This window comes from Biomphalaria glabrata, chromosome 14 (genome assembly GCF_947242115.1).
Source record: "Biomphalaria glabrata chromosome 14, xgBioGlab47.1, whole genome shotgun sequence".
NCBI lineage: Eukaryota > Metazoa > Mollusca > Gastropoda > Planorbidae > Biomphalaria > Biomphalaria glabrata.
This window is the reverse complement of record NC_074724.1, coordinates 6,055,617-6,074,687: the sequence shown is the minus strand read 5'-3', so window position 1 is coordinate 6,074,687 and position 19,071 is coordinate 6,055,617. Positions and strand designations below refer to the sequence as shown.

Sequence of the window (19,071 nt, the reverse complement as noted above, 5' to 3'; positions counted from 1 at the left end):
TAGAGATGAAAGAAGAAACTAGAGGTTCACTGAAACACGTTAGATATTAAGTTCGGGAATTCCATTTTTGTATGTTTAAATTCTTACTGTGTTGTAATGGGGGGGGGGGGTAATCTGTTGTCTTTAGTTATTGCGTGCGTAAACGTTTATAATTTAATAAGCATACTAGGTAATACGCTGTTTCGATTTTACTTTATTTTATCTACATATCTTAATATATTAATATGTGAATTTTTAATTTTTTTTATAAAAAAGCTCACATTTAAATAGAATAATGTAACCATTTTTTAACAGTTAAAGCATTAACAAAGTCGGTCTTAAGGAAATCTCGCTAGCAAGCTATATACGGTATATAGCATACGTTGTCTTATTAAAATTCCACCAATGTTCTACTTTGAAAGAAATTTTCAAATGAGCTTATAAAACCAATCTGGTTTCACGAACAAATAGCAATATCCAAAATTAATTTAAGAATATTTATGAACAATCTAATAACGTTCTACTATTTAATCAATATCAATATAAAATAAAGGCAAAACAGACTAAATGTTTTATAGGCAGTTTAGAAAATTGCATAGCTTTTTATTTTCCTAAAAATAACACAAAAACAACAAACAAAACTTAAGTCTTAAAATGCTGTTTCTAATTGATTGAAACTAAAATTAAACTAAAAAAATAATTTCTGTGACACGAAATGACTTTTTTTGTTATGACATATTAATTCAAATGGTTTAGGCCTAGTTATTGCGACATATGGGGCCCGCTATAAAGGTTTCATAATTAATATAGCTTAAAGAAAATCCAGATCTAATTACTATTCGACTAGCAATTTTATCCTACAATTTAATTCTTATTTGAATCTAATTATAAACATTGTGAATAACAAGTAAACACATTCCAAAATATAAGCTTATTATTCAACAGTTTTGTGAAACGAATGATGAGGAACTTGCTGAACTCTTGTTGTAAACTAAAGTTCGCTGGATTTCGAAAGGGAGTTGTATTGCTCGTTTTGTTAACTTCTTTACTAAGCCTACAATTATGGGATTTTCTGTTTTTAACTTTTTTTTGAGAAATAGAAAGATTTATCGATTGGTGATGACTTAGGCTAAACAAGTGCCTTACATGGTAGGCATCTAATGCAAGTGAATGAAACCAACATTCGACTGCAAGGAAAAAAAAGACTTTTATTAATTCATTCATTCTCTCTTTTATAGAGATATTAAATCTATTTTAAAGGGTTTTACAATCTCACATTACTTGTTTGTTGACAATGAACTTCTGCCTAAAGATATCGATGTCTATGTAATTCACCTAACACTGCTCGATGAAGAAATCGTGATGTTAATACATTTAAAAAAAAATATAAATGACAATTTTAAACATCTGCTACTGATGTTCACGTTGAATGGCAGGACGACAAATTAAATTTACAAAATGAAATCTTCATTAAAAAAATATTAACATAGGTGGCACAACCTATATATATATTAATATACTATATATATAATGGTATTGAACAATAAAATTTGCTCTTGTTACTGGGATGTGTGACTGACAGACAGACATAAACCGCTTGGGACACGAGCTCAACACCGGACTCTAGTTGAGTAGGGTTTGCTGAGGGCTCAAGCAAAGAAACTGTATCCGCAATAGCCCCACCCACCACTGATCCACAAAAATGATTAAACCATACCGTGATAAGCATGCGATATAGGTATGAAAGATGCGATGTACAAAATAATGTATTTAAACTTTAAACAAAAATGATCATCAATATAAGACAGGAAAGAAACACTTATTGTAGACGCTTTGACTAACATGAGATCATTAGTGTGTAGGTCAAAGTATTTCTCCATTACTTCCATTCTTGTAGTTAACTACTACTGTTAACATACGCATATAGTATTGATCTGGATCAGTAGTGAGATGTGTTATAACCGAATCACTTTCCCATTATATTTTATTTGTTTTTTGATCCTTTTCGTATGTAAGTGATATTAATGTAGTTCATTAAATTATAGTTGTGTCATATTTTGACTAAGGCTATTTAAATCATACTCTCTTTCTGGTACAAATTTTGAACAGGTAATTTCTCACACTTCCAATTCTGTCGCTAGTTGTCCCTAAAAGCTGCTACTTTTGTGGACTCGAATTTTCCCCACTCCCCACGACAATTTAGCGCAGGCGGAGTTGTCTGGGGTTTTAAAGATGCAGGGAAGACCCATTCGAGCACGTTTCTCAGTGTTAAACACTCTTTCTTGCTATGTGGTTTTCAGGGCCGAAATTTACACTTTTCATAATGAAACAAAGATCGTGAATCGTAAATATGTTGGGACATTTGAATTAAATTGTTAATAATTAAATTTGAACACTAATTTATGTTAGTTATGGTTTCTTTTTTTTTACAGCTTGTCTAGAACTTCATTGTGGTATATATCAAACACACAGGGATGGAATGATTTCAATGAACTGGAGAAAGTATAATGATCCTAATATTTTTTTGTCACTTTCAAAAGAAATAGGTCTTAAGGAAATCGTAGTTTTGCAATTTGACAGCAAAAACGCATTTGAGAATTTAAGTAAAATTATAATTGTAAAAAGCGTTAGTTTAAGTTTTGTAGATGATATTGTATCAGCGCAAATTATAATAAAGAATGTGTCAAAATTTCATGAAGGAAAATGGACATTTAAAAAGATATCCCAGCCTAAAATGGAATTAGATACAAACGAAACAAATGAATCGAGCTGTTTCGTTAAAACTTTTGGTCAGTATACTATTTATTTCTTTACTTTATTGCTTTTCTATGTCATTAGGCCACTGCATACTACTATTCCAGCCTAAAGTTACATTATAAATACAATAGAAGAAAAGGTTCTAATTTCTACTTTATTTAACTGTATTCGAGCCTTACAAAAAACAAAAGTTGTTTCACAAATTTGTAGTATATCTTAAATAGACTACTAAATACAGTGTTTGAAGGCGACTTAAACAATGACGTTACGAGAGACAAGGAGAGAAATGTGACTGATTGACTTCACCATGTTATCGATAATAAACCGCTGATTCATCTTTAATATTGCCTCTGTTATAGCGTAATTATAAGTTGTGACTATATGTCTGAGAAAAATGCTAGCATTTACAGAACTTAATTAACCGTAACTTATAGTTATACAACTTTACCTAAAATTCATGCAAAGATGCAGTTATCACATGTTTTAATTATTGTCCTCATTGATATTACAAATTAAAGTGATGTTGTTCATCTTGGCATATCTAAAGATGAGTATTTATCGTGAACACAGACTTGTCTTCCGTGTGGAGGGTTTAGTAAGATAATTAACTACTTCAACTAAATAGAACACAAAGTCTAGACCAACAAGAATTAGTTGATTAGGACTGGATACATATAAAATGCGTTTAATGCATCAACAAAAGGAAATACATATAAGTTGTCGCTGTCACGTTCAGAAAAAAATCTTATGCCAAAAACTAACGTTTAAGTTGAACTGCACATCCTTCTAAGTCCTATGCTAACAACTCCCTTTCATTTCATGTCAATTGTCTTTCCTTGTTTATATATATATATATATATATATATATATATATATATATATATATATATATATATATATATATATATATATATATATGAGTGTCATTGTTTGAAATAAACAAAAAAAATAAATCTCTAAGGTAAGTTCAAAATATAATCTTAATACCTAACAGTATTGATAGTTGTTGGGCTTGGTTTTCTCGAAGACACAGCAGAAAAACTAGCTGTTTGTGTTGTTTCTATGTAATCTTGCATACACTGCCAATAACATATCATGTGTAATTTAGTTTTCTTTTGCATATATGTGTGTAAAGGAAATTATAACATAGAAACGCTATTCTCCTGTGTGTGAATGGCATAGATTTATGTATCGTATGTGTCTTGTCAACAAACGTGGGATTATTATTAACTACAATACACATATCTTTTTTACTTATTAATTAATTTACTTTCTCGTTTATTTCGTTATATTTTCCATTGAATCTCCAAAGTCTTAGTCCACTAGAAAAGGTAAGAACCTAATAAAATATAATTTATGTTTTCAATAATGGAAACCTCACTACTATAAACATCTTGGACAATGGTTTTCAACAATTACACTGTTTGAATAGATGTAGCTAAACTTTGTCTCTTTATATACTTGCATTAACTAAAAAAATATATATAAATGTGTAATATGTTTCATCTATGTATGTTCTTCTGTTTTAATAATGATAATAACGCTATACCAATTGTTACAACGTCATTTCTTTTACATGTTCCGTATTGACATTTATTATTTTTCTTTTTTTTTTTCAGATATTTCCAACCAATTGATCAAAATCTGAATAAGTCGTTTATAATATTACCATCTTGTCATTAACCTGTTTCGCCAGTTTTTAATGTTTGTTTTTGAAACTCCTTTTTGCATATTTGAGTTGGATTGTACATTATTTAGTGTTAAACAACACGATAAAACACTGTTGTACATAATCCACAATTTTTGTTGATAGAAATATTTATATTGGATAATTTTAATATTTTTATTGGATAATTTAGTATTTTTATTTTTAGTGGATACTTTTATATTTATAATTCAGGAAAAAACTAAATTTTGTTGTTGTCTAAGGAATCAAAGCTATGAAAACTTGAAGCTCGTACATCTCTTTCACGTTCAGTGCAACAAAGACAAGTGAAACAAAGATCTGGCCATTATGGGTAACAAGTAAAGCATTAAAAATGATTTTTAAAAAAAGCCTCCTTTGTAGAAAGATTTTTTTCTCTACATAACTAATGTAGTATTTAATGCTCGAGTTCGTAGGGTTACAATTAATTTTAATATTAAGAGTTTAATTTTAATTTCCCACTGTGGCCTCAAACAATTCAACAATGTTTGTGTCTTTGAATTAGTTTGTGGTGGACATAGTGTGAGATGTTTCCTAAAGTTGAATGGTCAAACATTAGAAGAAGTGGACTCATTTAAATACCTAGGGTCAAACATTAGAAGAAATGGACTCATTTAAATACCTAGGGTCAAACATTACAGAGAAATGTTAGATTTCAGATTTCTGAAAAAGAAGACAATTGAGTTCCTGTTACAAGTCAACACTCTGGCTGGCAAAAAAAATCAATACTGTGAAGAGACCAAAGCTGAGCTGTAAGACATGACTACCTGTTAAAAGTTTTCCTTTAAGGAACAGGTTGATTTCATACATACTTTTTCACAGCCAGACATTTATTTTGGTTTTTGTTTTGAACATCAGTTAGTTGCTAAAACCATCATTAGATAGTATTCGACCCCCTTATTTCTGCAATAAAGTAAAACATAGTAAGTCGACATGTTTAAATATTATCATTTTTAGATAATATGACAATCAATGGTTTTTCTTTAAGGGCAAATAATAGATTTTGACATAAAAATCTCCAATTTAAGTACAATAATTGAGTCAAGTTGTGTGTGCAGAGCCACCAAGAAAACTGTCGATTTTTTTTTTTTTTGGGGGGAGGGAAGGGCCTCAATGGCGTTCAAAACTACTGGTCTTATTTTACTTGATGTAGTTGTGATTCTGAATATGTGATTAGTTCTATAGAAGGCTTTACATGCAGCTCTTTAGTCCTTTGCTTCTTTCATAGGTCATGTGAGAAACAAAGAGGAAATGAAAAAAACAGTGATATGGATTAATCCCAATAATAAGTTATATTCAATAAATGGACTTGAAGCAAATGAGTATGAAAGTACTGACCGATTCGACTTACATACTTTGTTACTCGTGACGCTTGGTTTCACCTTAAACAACTATGAAATAATTAAAGCAAAGTTCGTTTAAAAAGTAAAACACATATATTGTAATTGACCATAGCAGAAAAAAACTTTTTTTATTTAAATTTCACGGCAAAAATAATGTGAAAATATAAACTATCATCATAATTCATAAGAATATTCTAATAATTGTTTGTTTAAATTCAAATTGAGGTAAATGTCACAATTTTAAATTTCAGCATTACAAAAATACATTGCTCTGGTATTAAAAAAAACATTTTTTTTTCTCTTTTTAGTAAAGTGTATATTAATATCGTTTATAGTGTCTGGAATAATACATATTAGTTAAAAAGTAAAAAGTCACTTAATCAAATTATTTTTAAAGCATATTTTTTAAATTATAAATAATAAGGATAAAAATTAATAATACTGTTGTAATTTCAAGAAAAGCACTCAACAGAGAAATAATAACATTGAAAATGATTAAATAAATAAAACTAATAACACACTCAAACCACAGGATGTCAGGTTTTCTTAGATCTAGTTTGTTCTTTTCAAAATAAGCCGGCATTTACCGTCATGTCTCTATATCCTGTCCTCTATTTTTAACTCTCGTGTGGAAGTGTGCTAGTGCGCACCATGTATATCAGTGCGGGAACAGAGTTATAACAATACAATATGCAATACATCTATTCATGACATAGTCTAGTACTAATTTTACTATTATGATTCTACTGTTTTGATATGAAACATTTCCAGATAAAAAAAAAGAAAACCAAAATTCAAAACTGTATATGATACACAATGTAATAAATTAATAACTAATTATTGTAATATAAATATAGCATGTCATTCTTAATCTCATTTACTATCTGACATAAAAAATAAACATAATTAAAACAGAAAAAAAAATCAGTCATAATTCGAGGGAAGGGGGTTTGAATTCCACCCCCTGGATACGCCCATGTTTAATATATTTTCATTTTTAACATTTTTTTTGTTTACTTTTAAAAGAAATTTAGAACTATATTTACAGTTAAATCCTCCCCCAGCGCATCCCAAAGAATGTACGTTATCTCAGGGCCGGCCTTAAAACACTGGAGGCCGTAGGCGAAGTAAATAAATAGTTAGACTAGTGAACTTCAGCAATAACATTGGGCACAAGTTTCGATATTTCTTCTCTACGAACATTTTGCAAATCCATCCACTTATCGGAGGCCTAGATTGCTTATGTATAAGACGGGATCCGGTTATGAACCAGTGCACTGATCAATTCAAAATGTAATATAAGTAAAATCATCTAACGTCTTACACATGGTTGATTTATTAATTCTTACTCTACTAATTGACAAATGTCATCGTAGATTTGACCCCATTAAACTAAATTGATTTTTGAAGTTATAAACTTTAAATTTGTGTTGTGTACAAAGAGTATACATTCTCCTATAATTCGATGCCAAATAGAACATTTTCTGATAACAAACAAAAAAAGTTATTGAAGGATAGTGAAAGCAGGATAGTAAAATACAAATGAGCAAAATAAATAATTACGGAGAGAAAGAGTTAATTATGTTAGCATTTATGTGATAATAAAATTATATTTCCCCCTCCCGCTCGTGCTCTCTCCTTGGTATGCCACTGACTACACACAATTTAACATTGCAACAAGAGCAAATACACGACAATGTTTCATTTTAAGTATATAAATATTTACAATACACGTTTCCACAGTTCTACAAGCTCAAAAGCTGCTAACAAGTTCTAAAAGAAGTGACAGATTTGAAAGCATTAAAACAGTTACTTGGAAAAAACTGCTTACATAATGTTTCATATAAACACAGACCTCTTACATTATTGCAAGTTTTGTATATGAGAGGAATGGTAGTAGATCTCCTGTTTCTATCACTTTCGCAGTGTAGAAATGGTGTTTGGATCACAAGTGTTAGTTCGTTTGTTGAAACATATTTTTTGAAAGATCTTAATCTGAGGATGAAAAAGTTTGTAATACTAAACGCTTTCTATAATATGGTAAAATTTTATTAAGTTATGATACTCGAAATTGTATTTTTTTTAATTAATCTGTTATAATTTATTGAACTATAATAATAATAGTAATTATTATTATTATTATTTTAGTCATGAGGATTTTCATTTTAAAATTGTTGAAATGTACATTTTATGTAGATAGAAATCCATTTTTTTTAAAGAAAAGTAGTTGTTTTTTTAAATGCATGCTAATTATTATAGCTATTACCACAATGCAATAACAAAAACACCCGTCTCCAGTTTGAAAAAAACAACAACTTATTTTCATTGTCAGGTACCTTACACCCTAGAGGGATTAACAACCAAAACATTGCTATTTAACATGAGATGGGGACTAAAACTCGAATCTTTTCCCATATAATTTTGTCAGGAATCACCCCCTCCATTTTGTTTTTACACCAGTGCAGTTCTGTAGCTGATAAAGGCCTAGTGGACCAAATGTCCTTTGTTTTACTTGGTCCGGAAGAGTCACATATATGCATGTTTATTGTATTTTCTATAAGGTCGTTCATCTCTGCAGCATTAAATCTTTTCTTTTTCTTTTAGTTCTGAGTCTTAATTATCACAATTGTATTCTATTCTATTATAAAATGTGTTTATTTGGAGGTTTGAAAGCTTGATAGAATGAATGCAGAGAAATCTAGGGTAACAATGCAGCTGGTCTAAGCCATGTTCCATAAAAAAAGTACTTAAAAATAAAACAGAGCTGATATTAAGTGTAAAAACAAAGTAAAGTTCCCTTTTCAGACCTTATGGGCATTAGTAACCTAATCTGCCAAAATATTGTTATAAATATCTTTGCTAATAAGCTAACATCAGTGCTATATACAAATATATTGTTCAAGGCCTTTTTAAGTAATAAAACATACCTTTTTCTATTTTCTATTTTTCTAATTTAGCTTTCAGAGTCTGAAATAAAATAACATTGGCATTTAATTTAATTTTTTAGGTTTTAGGTATTCTATTTAAACATAGAACCAAAGTAATTTTTTTTTTTCGATTTTTTTTTTCTTGAGGAACGAGAGATTGACCCATTACAAAACAATTAGATCGATTAGATATTCATTATAAGACATCAGCTAGGCCAGGTTAACACCCAACTACACATTCTCTTTCCCCTATCCTTTGCTCTGCTGGACCGCTGGGGCACCACCCAAGATCTGTTAACCTTTTTTTTCCCATACTTCTCTGTCATTTGTCTTTGATAGAAATTCATTTTGATAATATTGAAATCTGCCTTTTTACTTGCCTAGGTGGACCACTTCGGGGGCCGATTATCAGTTTGTTTTTCCACACAAATTGTCTTTGCAACCTTGTTATAAATTTATTACCCCAAACAAACCATGAATAAATTGAAAAAAAAAATCAATTAGTGAATTAGTCATATTGTATCAATCTCGTTATACATAGGGACACTACTAGCTAATAGAAGATAATTCTTGTCTAGAGAGTTTGGTCGTCGGCTAAAATTTCAAACTAAAAAAAGACAGCTATAAACGTATATTTTTCATAAGCACTTGGCTGGCTCGGTGGCTAGCGTGTGGGATTTAGGAGGCTAGAGCGCTTGGGTTCATATTAATGTCTAACACCTTTTTATTGTACCCAGTCTACCTTTTCACACTAGTGATTGGAGCACATAAAAAGTAATTGGTGAACAATTGGTGAATATTTCAAATAGCATACATGCATTATTGGTAGATTAGATCTAGTAAATTAAATCAAGCTAATTAATGCATTTACAGCTATGATAATCTTTGTTTATTTTCTTAAAGTAGTTTTGATATTTTACTTGCTTTATTTTGAGAGGAGGTCAGATTTGTGTAGTAGAGAGAGAGAGAGAGAGATTTACGATTTATGAGAGACTAGACATATGTTACCCGCGACCCGCGGGTCTTTATTTGCGCATTACTGTCGATATAGTCACTGAGAGTGTTTTGTAAACAATTAAACGAAATAATAATGTAATAAGTAAAGCGAATGTGTCAATGTAAAAATAGTGTGAATGAAGCTATCAAATCAAAATAGCTAATAGGCTTAATTAAATCTATTTTTTTTCAAATTAAAACATTTGCTTGTAGGCCTACATATATTTGATTAAAATTTGAGATGAATAGACTAAATTTTGTATGTTCATGTGTATAAAGTATAAAGTAGATCTTGAGGTAGACGTAGATCTAAATCTACACTAATTTAGAGTTCTGTGCTGCGCATGCGTGAACTTTTTTTCATGAATGAATATAGGCCTATCTCAACACGGCTACGCAGCTTTAGCGAACAGCGAACGAATGTATTAAAAATGCTTTAGAAAAACAAATTTGAATGTTAATTTGATTAAAATATCAAATGAATGGACAATAATTAGTATGTTTATGTGTTAAAGCATAAAACTATGTTTGCGAAAAGAAGTTTTATCATCTTAGAGTTCAGTAAGAGTTTTAGACCTAGGCCTAGGAATAGACTCAGACCTCAGAAGAGAGATGTGTTAATGTGTAACCATTTGGTAATGTCTAATGAAAGAATGTTCGCCAGGAAATCTGTAGATATCGGGAACTAATTTATGTAAAAAATGCTTTTGGATAATCTAGAGGATTGGATTTAGATGTATGTTAAACGTAGCTAATGATCCTTTCACGTTATTTCTGTTTCGCTACGAAAATAAAATTAGTTTTGAGAAAATGGGTTTACCCGAAGTCTTATCATTCTTATCTATTAAAAACGAAAAGAGCGATAGCTTTGTTAAATGAATGGGATTATAAAGTGAACAATTAAACGAAATAATTTTAAGTACGCGATTCATGAATGAATATAGATCTAGGCCTATCTCAACTCGGCTTCGCAGCTTTCGTAGACGAATGTAGCTTTAGAAAACCAAATTTGAATGTTTATTTGATCAAAATATGAAATGAATGGACTTTAATTAATATGTTTATGTGTTAAAGTATAAAACTATCTGTGCGAAGAGAAGTTTTATCATCTTAGAGTTGAATTAGAGTTTTAGATCTAGGGATGGGATTATAAAGTAAACAAACGAATTAATATTTAGTACGCGATTCATTACGGAATTGTCTAATGAAAGAATGTTCGTCAGGAAATCTGTAATCACAGATATATGGAACTAATTAATGTAAAAAATGCTTTTGAAACACAAAATTGAAGGTTAATTTTATTATATAATGAAATCAATGGATCTTCTTTTGTCTTTTCATGTGTCAAAGTAAAAAACTATCTGCGCAAAGTGTATTTCTTAAAATTAGATCTAGGTCTAAATCCTTTCTATCTTTTCTCATGTCAACATTGTAGACATGGCCTAGATCCATAAAATACTATAGCTGTAATAGAGTCGGACAACTTTATTTTTTTTTGAGGGTCTTAAGTTTGTTTTAGGGCTACAATACATACACTACGGTCTAAGTTGGTACCCAAGGAACATTCCTGCCTAGTTTTATCAAGATTGGTCAAGCGGTTTTGATGTCTATAAGTAACATACATACATACATACATACATACATACATACCCCTCACATTCTACTTTATAATATAGATTGTCTAAGCTGTGCGTTACGAAGATCTAATTGAAATACTTTATGGAATATTTGATGTACATATATTTAGCAGTTCAATAAATTCATTAATAACTATCTAATTTATTTGACTATTTTTTAACAGTATGACAGTATTTTGTAAATAAAGAGTCCCCGTTGATAGATGTACCTGTTTTCCTTGTCTGGACTAAAGTTAAGAGTAGCTTGCCAGCAATGCAACCACTAGACAACGAATCTGCACAACCTCCATAGCAACCAATCTATAGGGCCTATGCGCTTAGTGACAACAGTCAATACTATCTAGTTTACATTTTTATTTCTTTTTAGCGGCCCCCGAAAGGGAAAAAGACGCTATTAGTTTTGTGTGGAATGTCTGTCCGTCTGTCCGTCCATCCCGTTTAGATCTCGTAAACTAGAAAAGAGTGAAAATCCGACATAATAATATTTTAGACCATTCAAAGTTCTGATGCAATGGCCACTTTTTTCTTTTCTGAAAATGAAGAATGTAATTTTTTAAATCACTTCTGCAAGCAGGTTTTTCAATCACGACTATGACATACCTTTGAGTCTTCAGTGCTATTTGAGTAAAGACTTTCCATTTCTGTGCTAGTACTGCTTCTTAAAACACATTTCTTTGATTCTGTAAAATCTAAATCCTTGAAAAAAACATATTTAAAAAAAAAAACAACTAACATCTTTGAAGAAAAAATTGATTATAGCGATGAAAACAAGTTAAAGTAAAAAGCATAGAGAGAGAAAGAAACAGAGTGGAAGAAGAAGCGTGTGTCTTAAATAGACTGATTTTCTGATGTTACCATATATATATATATATGATATATGCTCACGGATACATACATACATACATACAAGCATATAAACATACATACATACAAACATACAAACATATTACTTACATACATACATACATACATACATACATACATACATGTAATTTTCAAGCAACAGATTCTTTTCCCCTGAAAGCAATCTGTTAAATTAATGTGATGAAAGGATGGAAGGGATGGATAGCTACAAACAGACACACACACACACAGAAACATACTGCATAAACACCTGTACTATAATCTTACTTTAGTATATAAAGTTTACCTTGTTAACATTTCCTCTTCTCTTATGAATGCACCTGTCATGATAATACTATTTTGAATAATTAAAGGGTATTTTTTAAACAAACCTAATAATTCTTATATAGGATCATACAAATCTTCTTACATTTTGTCATTTATATGAATTTATTACAAATAGATAATGAAATATATATGCTGTGAAGGTTAATGATTTCAATCGAACATTGTAAGATTATGATTTATTTTCGTTTTACATGAAAGAGGCTAGGAGTAAGAGGCCTTCTGTAGCCGACACAGCCAAGACAATCCAAAACTTGATCCAAACATCATCGCTGCTTTTGCCACATGTGTTCTGCTCAAAGCTAGAAGGAGCTTAATTTAAAACATATAATTGTTTACTATTTAGTCTTAACTAAATTATAACAATTAAATTGTTTATACGTGTCTACACTAAATAATGTGTACTATAACTATTCTTGTTAGATGCAAATCAATAAGTATTTTTATCATTATTAAGTGTTAGATATTTTCTTCAGAATTCAAGATTACAATTAGTAGTATTATCTTAATTTGTTAAGTTATTGAATTATTTTGATACATTAAACTTTGGATGGCTGCCTGGTCGTGCGGTTTGCGCACTGGACTGCCATTCAGATTTATCGATGGTCCAGGATTCAAACCCTGCCCGCTCCCATCCCCCGTCGTCCTGCGGGAGGTTTGGTCTAGGAGATAATTACCTTCCACTATGAAGGAAATTCCGAAACATGTAAAACATTTACTTACCTTATATAACTAAAGCAAAATATACTGCGGAAATAGTAACATCTATATTAGTTCAAAGGAAGTGCGTACCTGTTTTAATGGAGCAGCTAAAGCTATGATTGTATTCCGGTAACTTGCAAACTGAGTATGTTAAAGTGATGATTGTTTTCTCTGTAACATTTGCGGTATAGCTTAATACGTTAGTTTCACTGGACTGTGTCACTCCTTTGTTATGGTCAGTGATCTCCAGTTGACAAACTACATCCAGCTTATTATTCACAACTAAGAATATGTTGGTCATTTTATTGTGTACTGTAACATTACAATCTGTGGCGTTTTTTAGTTGGTCGTTGATGTAAAGTGTTGTTTCAATTTTTTGGGGATCTAAATTTTAGAAACATAAATATTATTGCTATTTAAAAAATAGGCAGCAAATATTTCGTTTACCACTTTGTAGGGGTATGTGTTAGAAAATAATTTTATTGCTCTTGAGCTGTCTGGCCGTCCACCCGTCACGTTAATAGCTAAAATAAAATATAATCCTTAGCAAAAGACTTATACTGATTTTATTATTACAAAGACCTTTGTAAATCAAATTTAATAGTATTAAAAATGGAAAAAAAAGATTTAGGTCTGTTTAGTTTTAAGTTAACGTGAAATTCAAAACCAACGTTGTATTTTTTTTAATTTAGTGCGGTTTAGCATAATCATCATCATCATCATCAAACTCCATCTGAGTGAGGGCTTGAGAGGCTCAAATCCTCTCTTGCAAAAGCCCTGAACAGAAACCCTGCTGTCGTGCGTAGTGCATACACGTCACCATACTGGTCGAGAGTTTTTGGTTTCCCAGACCTGTCGAGGCTGAGATCAGCAAGTCTGGGGCAGTCAAACAGAATATGAGGCACGGTTTTCTCTTCTTCCCCTCAGCGGGGCACCGTGAATCAAAATTTGGCCATAGCCGCGAGAAATATGAGCCAACAGGACAGTGACCTGTCCTGCACTATGCGGTCAGGGCGCCTTATGCGCTCCCAGATTCCATAGGCTATTTGGGACTTGTCCCAGCGCTTAAACCACTTTTCCTTTTTTTTTTTAATTATAGCCAGGGCTTGATGATAGCTTACAGTTTAGTGGGTCGAATTTGCCCTCCCTGGTGGGCCAAAGAGAGTGCAATTGTGTTGCCAGTCACACCTGTGTGACTCGGTACCCACTGCATTATTACAGGGGTGCCATAACGTTATTTAATGTTATGTGCAGCCATGATGACAGTGTTGATATTGGAGGCCATGGTCCAGGGCTTTGCAAAGCCTTTAGTACAGATTTTTAGTCAGTGACCACAACAATCTGTGTTTACCCTCAAATGTCCCTTGCCGAGTTGAGAGTCGATGGCTTTTGAGGCTTCACAGACTGCCATGGTCTCCGCATCAAAACTGCAAACACTACCACATGGTCCAAAGATTTTGACTGAGTAAGAGCCAGAAAAGTTGATGTAGGCTCCATAGCCTGCTCTTCCAGAATCTATTGACGCCGACCCATCAGTGTATGCAAAAATAGCACTGGGCTTGAAGGTTAGGGTTAGGTTACATCTTTTTTCCCCCAAACAAACACAACAACTAAAAAACCAAAGGTCTCAAAAAATTAACCCAACATTAACACCTCATACTGGGAAAGTAAGTATCCCCCACGTTAATTTAGGTGGAAAGATAAAGCAACATGATCTCCAAATTTCCAAATCTGATACTAAAACTTTTAAATTCCTTCAATGTAACATCCGAGGACCTATTCCAAAGACAATTGAAATAACTAACCTGCACCACAAAGAGTGTGTGGATGTTGCCTTACTACAAGAATACCTAATAGGTGGAAAAATAAGTGTCTCAATACCCGGGTACTCTGTTTTCCGCTGCTCCAGTGGGGATTGCCGAGGCCTGGTTACATTGGTGGCTAATGCTCTGGTCGCCAAGAAAGTGTCCACAGACTTGAGTCAGGGGACACTTTGGTATTAGAAATTTGGAAAAATAATAGACTCTTCAAGTGCATCAATGTTTATAATCCACCAAACAAGAACTGGCTTTAGATGTCAGAGAAACAATAACTGTAGACACTATCATAGCTGGAGATCTAAATGCCCATTCACCTTCCTGGGGCTATGATGACACTGATCTGTCTGGTAAAAAGGTTCATGCAATTCTACTAACCTTTTTCTTTTGCAAAACACTCTCCTCCTACTCTTCTGCATGCTAGCAATGGTTCACTATCACGACCAGATCTTTCTTTAGTCTCTGCTAACTTGGAATCTGTCATAACTTATCAAGTACTAGGCGATACTGGTAGTGACCACCTTCCAATAATACTGACTGTCACTCTTTCTAAAATCAACACCAAGACCACTAAAGAACCACGAAAGTGGTGCTATAGTTTAGCATAATAGATTAATACATTTTCTATTTAACAAAATATTTATGTAAGATTAATTGGATGAATAATTGCTTAATTTTCTTTATTGATTCATGAGTTTGTTAAAAAAATTGATGAAGATTGTATGAGTAGAAGGGGTGGAAAAATCAATTGCCAAAATGTAACCCCAAAATCCAAGAGTAAGGGAGTAAGTGTTGCAAAAATAATAACAGCAGTACACCAAGCAAAACAGACACAAAATACAGAGAAACTCATTGAGTGACTACGCACAGACCCCTTGAGTCTATTCACGTTTCCTAATCAAAGAATAGCGCTGCAAGTCTGTTAAAGTAAAGAATGTACTGTTCTGTTTTAGTTTTTATGGACAGAAGTTGACCACTCAATAAGGCATTAACGTAGTTATGATGGAGCATGGGGTGGCGGTTATTTAAGATTTTTTCCGAATTTACGGAGACATTTTAGTTTTAAAAAGTTCATGTGGTTTTTGACGCTCTTTTTATAAGACATTCTAATCGTTGCAACAATTTATATGACAGTTGTTTATCCAAGTTATTGCACATGTCATCAGATCTTATATTGTTAAACAATACACATTTTGCAAAGATGTTTTTTTTTGTAAATAAAAATTTTAAGTTCATGTAATAAAAATAGCCACTGTGTAATTTATTTTGCCAGAGTTTCTAGGTGGTCTACATATGAAAGCATGTTGTCTACAATGATACAAAGAGTTACTTTAAGTATCAGTACATTGGTTTTTCTAGAGTTACTGCATCAATTGTATATTCTTCTAGTCTTTTATGAGTTCTTAGTTTTATTAGTATTTGCGACATTCAGTTCTAAAAAGTAGTGTATGCATCAAATTGTAAAGTCTTCGATACTGAATTTTTCTTCTGAAATATGACCGACTATGGTAGAATTGTTTGCAGATAAAAGAATTTGAATAGAGACATTGAGTCTTCTTGTGTCATCTGTAAAGTGTATACTTCTTCTTCTTCTTCTTCTTCTAGCCAGCTTTATTGCTGCTGAGCTGTGAGCTCTTTTGCAGACTGTGCCAAGGAAAAAAAGTGTGCTGTTTTCTTCAGTTGTTCAGCACTGCCGTACAGGGTGTTGGTTATGTTGGGCTGTAGTGGAAGTAGGGTCTGCCTAAGGTGGATTAGGGAGGGGCATTCAAAGAGGATATGGTTTACGGTTTCAAAGGGGTGGGCGCAGTGTCTGCAAAGGGGTAGTTGCGTGGAGTTTATTTTGTTCAGGTGGTAATTTAATAGTGGTGTGTGTCCTGTTCTTAGTTGGAAGATTGTAGATTGTTCTTTGCGGGGGAGGAAGTTAATACTGTCAAGTTTGTTAGGCGTAGTCATTTCTCTGTACATGGCTTTGCCTGTGTTTCCTGATGCCCAATGGTTGAGCCACTCCTTTTTGTGATTGTTGACTAACATTGACCTTAGGGTGAGGTAGTTAACAGGTCTATCTGGTTGTTCCATAGTTGAACCTGCCTTTGATAGCTTATCTGCCTTTTCATTTCCCATGATGCCAATGTGTCCAGGGATCCACTGTAGTGTAATATTGATATTTAATTTTGATATCATCTGGTGGATTATCACACTGAGTGTTGTCAACTCTCTTGGGCTGTTTGAGGTGCTGTTGTTAAGTGCTTGCAGAGTAGATTAGGAGTCTGTAAAGACAACAATATCTGATGGTGGTTGCACTTCTTCATATAATTTGTTTTCCAATGTCTGGAGTGCTATGGTAATTGCCTCAATTTCGGCTTGGAAGTTTGAGCAGTAATCACCACAGGGTGCGCTTATCTCAAAGTGTTTATTTTTAGGGAAGACCAGGAAGGCACCAAGACCAGCATTGATGGTAGCTTTGAAAGCCGATCCGTCTGTATAAATATGGATAGCTGTTTTTTGATAGCTTTCGATTGTTTCAAGCGTGCCTACTTTGAGCTCCAGTGGATTTGATTCTTTTGTTAAGGTGTTATTTAGTAAATGTGTTTTGATGGTTGGTTGTTTGTAGTTTAGTCCGGGTGTAATGTTTGAAAACCTGGTAATTTTTTCTCTGTTATTGGGTAGGTGGTGTTTTAGGGCTAGTTCGTCAGAAAGTTGGATCAGAGTCTTTTGCTTTTTTTGGTTGTTTTTCCTATTTCTCTGTGTTAGTAATTTATTTGGATGATCGTCCTCCAACCTTCTGTATCTCTCAATAGCTTCTAATGCTGCTCTGTTGCACCTTAACTTAAGAGGTTCAATATTGGAGTCTATTTCACAGGCTGCTGTGGGAGTAGTTCTCATACCTCCACTAATTAACCGCAAGGCTTGGTTTTGGATTGTATCTAATGATGATTGATAGGTTTTGTTGGCAGCTACTTGTATGGAGAGACAGTTATCCATTACAGATCTGACATATCCAGTGTATAACTGTCTTAAGGTTTTCTTTTCAGCTCCCCAGGATGTTCCTGCTAGGTGTTTTATTATGTTTAATCTTTGTGATGCCTTTTCTTTTAAATCTGCCATAAAGTGTTTTAGAGACAGTCTTTGGTCTAGTTTTATACCAAGATATGTTGGATTTTCTTCTTTATTTATTGGCTGAGAGTCTATTTTTAGGATGTAGTTTCTTTTTGCTGTTTTGTTGCTGTGGCTAAAGATTGAATAAACTGACTTTTCTTTGTTTATTTCCATTTTCCATAATTTTGAATATGTGGAGATAGTTGTGAGGGCTCTATTTAGTTTGGATCTAGTCAGCACTGGATATTTCTCTGTAGTCCAAATTAAAAGGTCGTCTGCATAAAGTGCTTTATTGACCGAAAAGAGGTCCGGGAGGTCATTCATGAAGATTAGAAAGAGAGTGCAGCTAAGGGCTGAACCTTGTGGTAGTCCTTCTTTTTTGACTAGAGATGGCACCTTCGAATCGGGTTTGGATGGTTCTGTTTTTTAAGAATGCTCTGATCCAGCTGTACATTTTTCCATGGATGCCCATTTTTTTCATCTTCAAAAATAGACCTTTTCTCCACACTCTATCATAGGTTTGCTGCAAATCTATAAATACTGCTGTAGTGTGCTTGTTTTCATGAAACCCTTCTACTGTGTCCTGGATAAAACGAAAGAGGTGGTCTTCTGTTCTACTTGCTTTCCTGAAGCCAGCTTGTTCATTGTGGAGTGAGCAAGTACTTTCTAGCCACCAATAAAGTCGGTTATTGATCATTTTTTCTGCCATTTTGCCAATGTTGGATGTTAGAGATATTGGTCTATAACTTTTTGGGTCTCCAGGTGGTTTATTTTTCTTTAAGATGGGTATTATGTTTGCGGTTCTCCATTCCTGTGGTATGTCTCCAGTTTTCCATGTATGGTTGATAAAGTTAAGTATACAGTTTTGGGCCTGTGGTCCTAGTTCCCGAATCATTTCATTTGTTATTTTATCGGGTCCAGGGG

General features: G+C 32.8%; 1 protein-coding gene and 1 long non-coding RNA gene across 9 annotated transcripts in view; one reads left to right on the top strand and one right to left on the bottom strand.

Moving 5' to 3' along the window:
• Positions 1 to 696: 696 nt before the first annotated feature.
• On the top strand, positions 697 to 5,519 carry LOC129922868 (uncharacterized). The gene is made up of 3 exons (XR_008774819.1): positions 697 to 1,990; positions 2,412 to 2,768; positions 4,356 to 5,519. It is a non-coding gene; the product is annotated as an uncharacterized LOC129922868 (long non-coding RNA).
• A 1,066-nt stretch (positions 5,520 to 6,585) lies between these two features.
• Positions 6,586 to 19,071, bottom strand: part of LOC129922865 (uncharacterized) — a 56,701-nt gene continuing 44,215 nt past the window's right edge. For all 8 annotated transcript variants that reach the window (XM_056010771.1, XM_056010775.1, XM_056010768.1 and 5 more), the window contains 6 exons: positions 13,325 to 13,618; positions 12,727 to 12,844; positions 12,495 to 12,528; positions 11,945 to 12,040; positions 8,712 to 8,751; positions 6,586 to 7,779 (listed from right to left, as the gene is read on the bottom strand). In XM_056010771.1, coding sequence (XP_055866746.1) covers positions 8,725 to 8,751; positions 11,945 to 12,040; positions 12,495 to 12,528; positions 12,727 to 12,844; positions 13,325 to 13,618 — 569 coding nt within the window. In that variant the 3' untranslated portion in view covers positions 6,586 to 7,779; positions 8,712 to 8,724. The remainder of the gene's footprint in view (positions 7,780 to 8,711; positions 8,752 to 11,944; positions 12,041 to 12,494; positions 12,529 to 12,726; positions 12,845 to 13,324; positions 13,619 to 19,071) is intronic.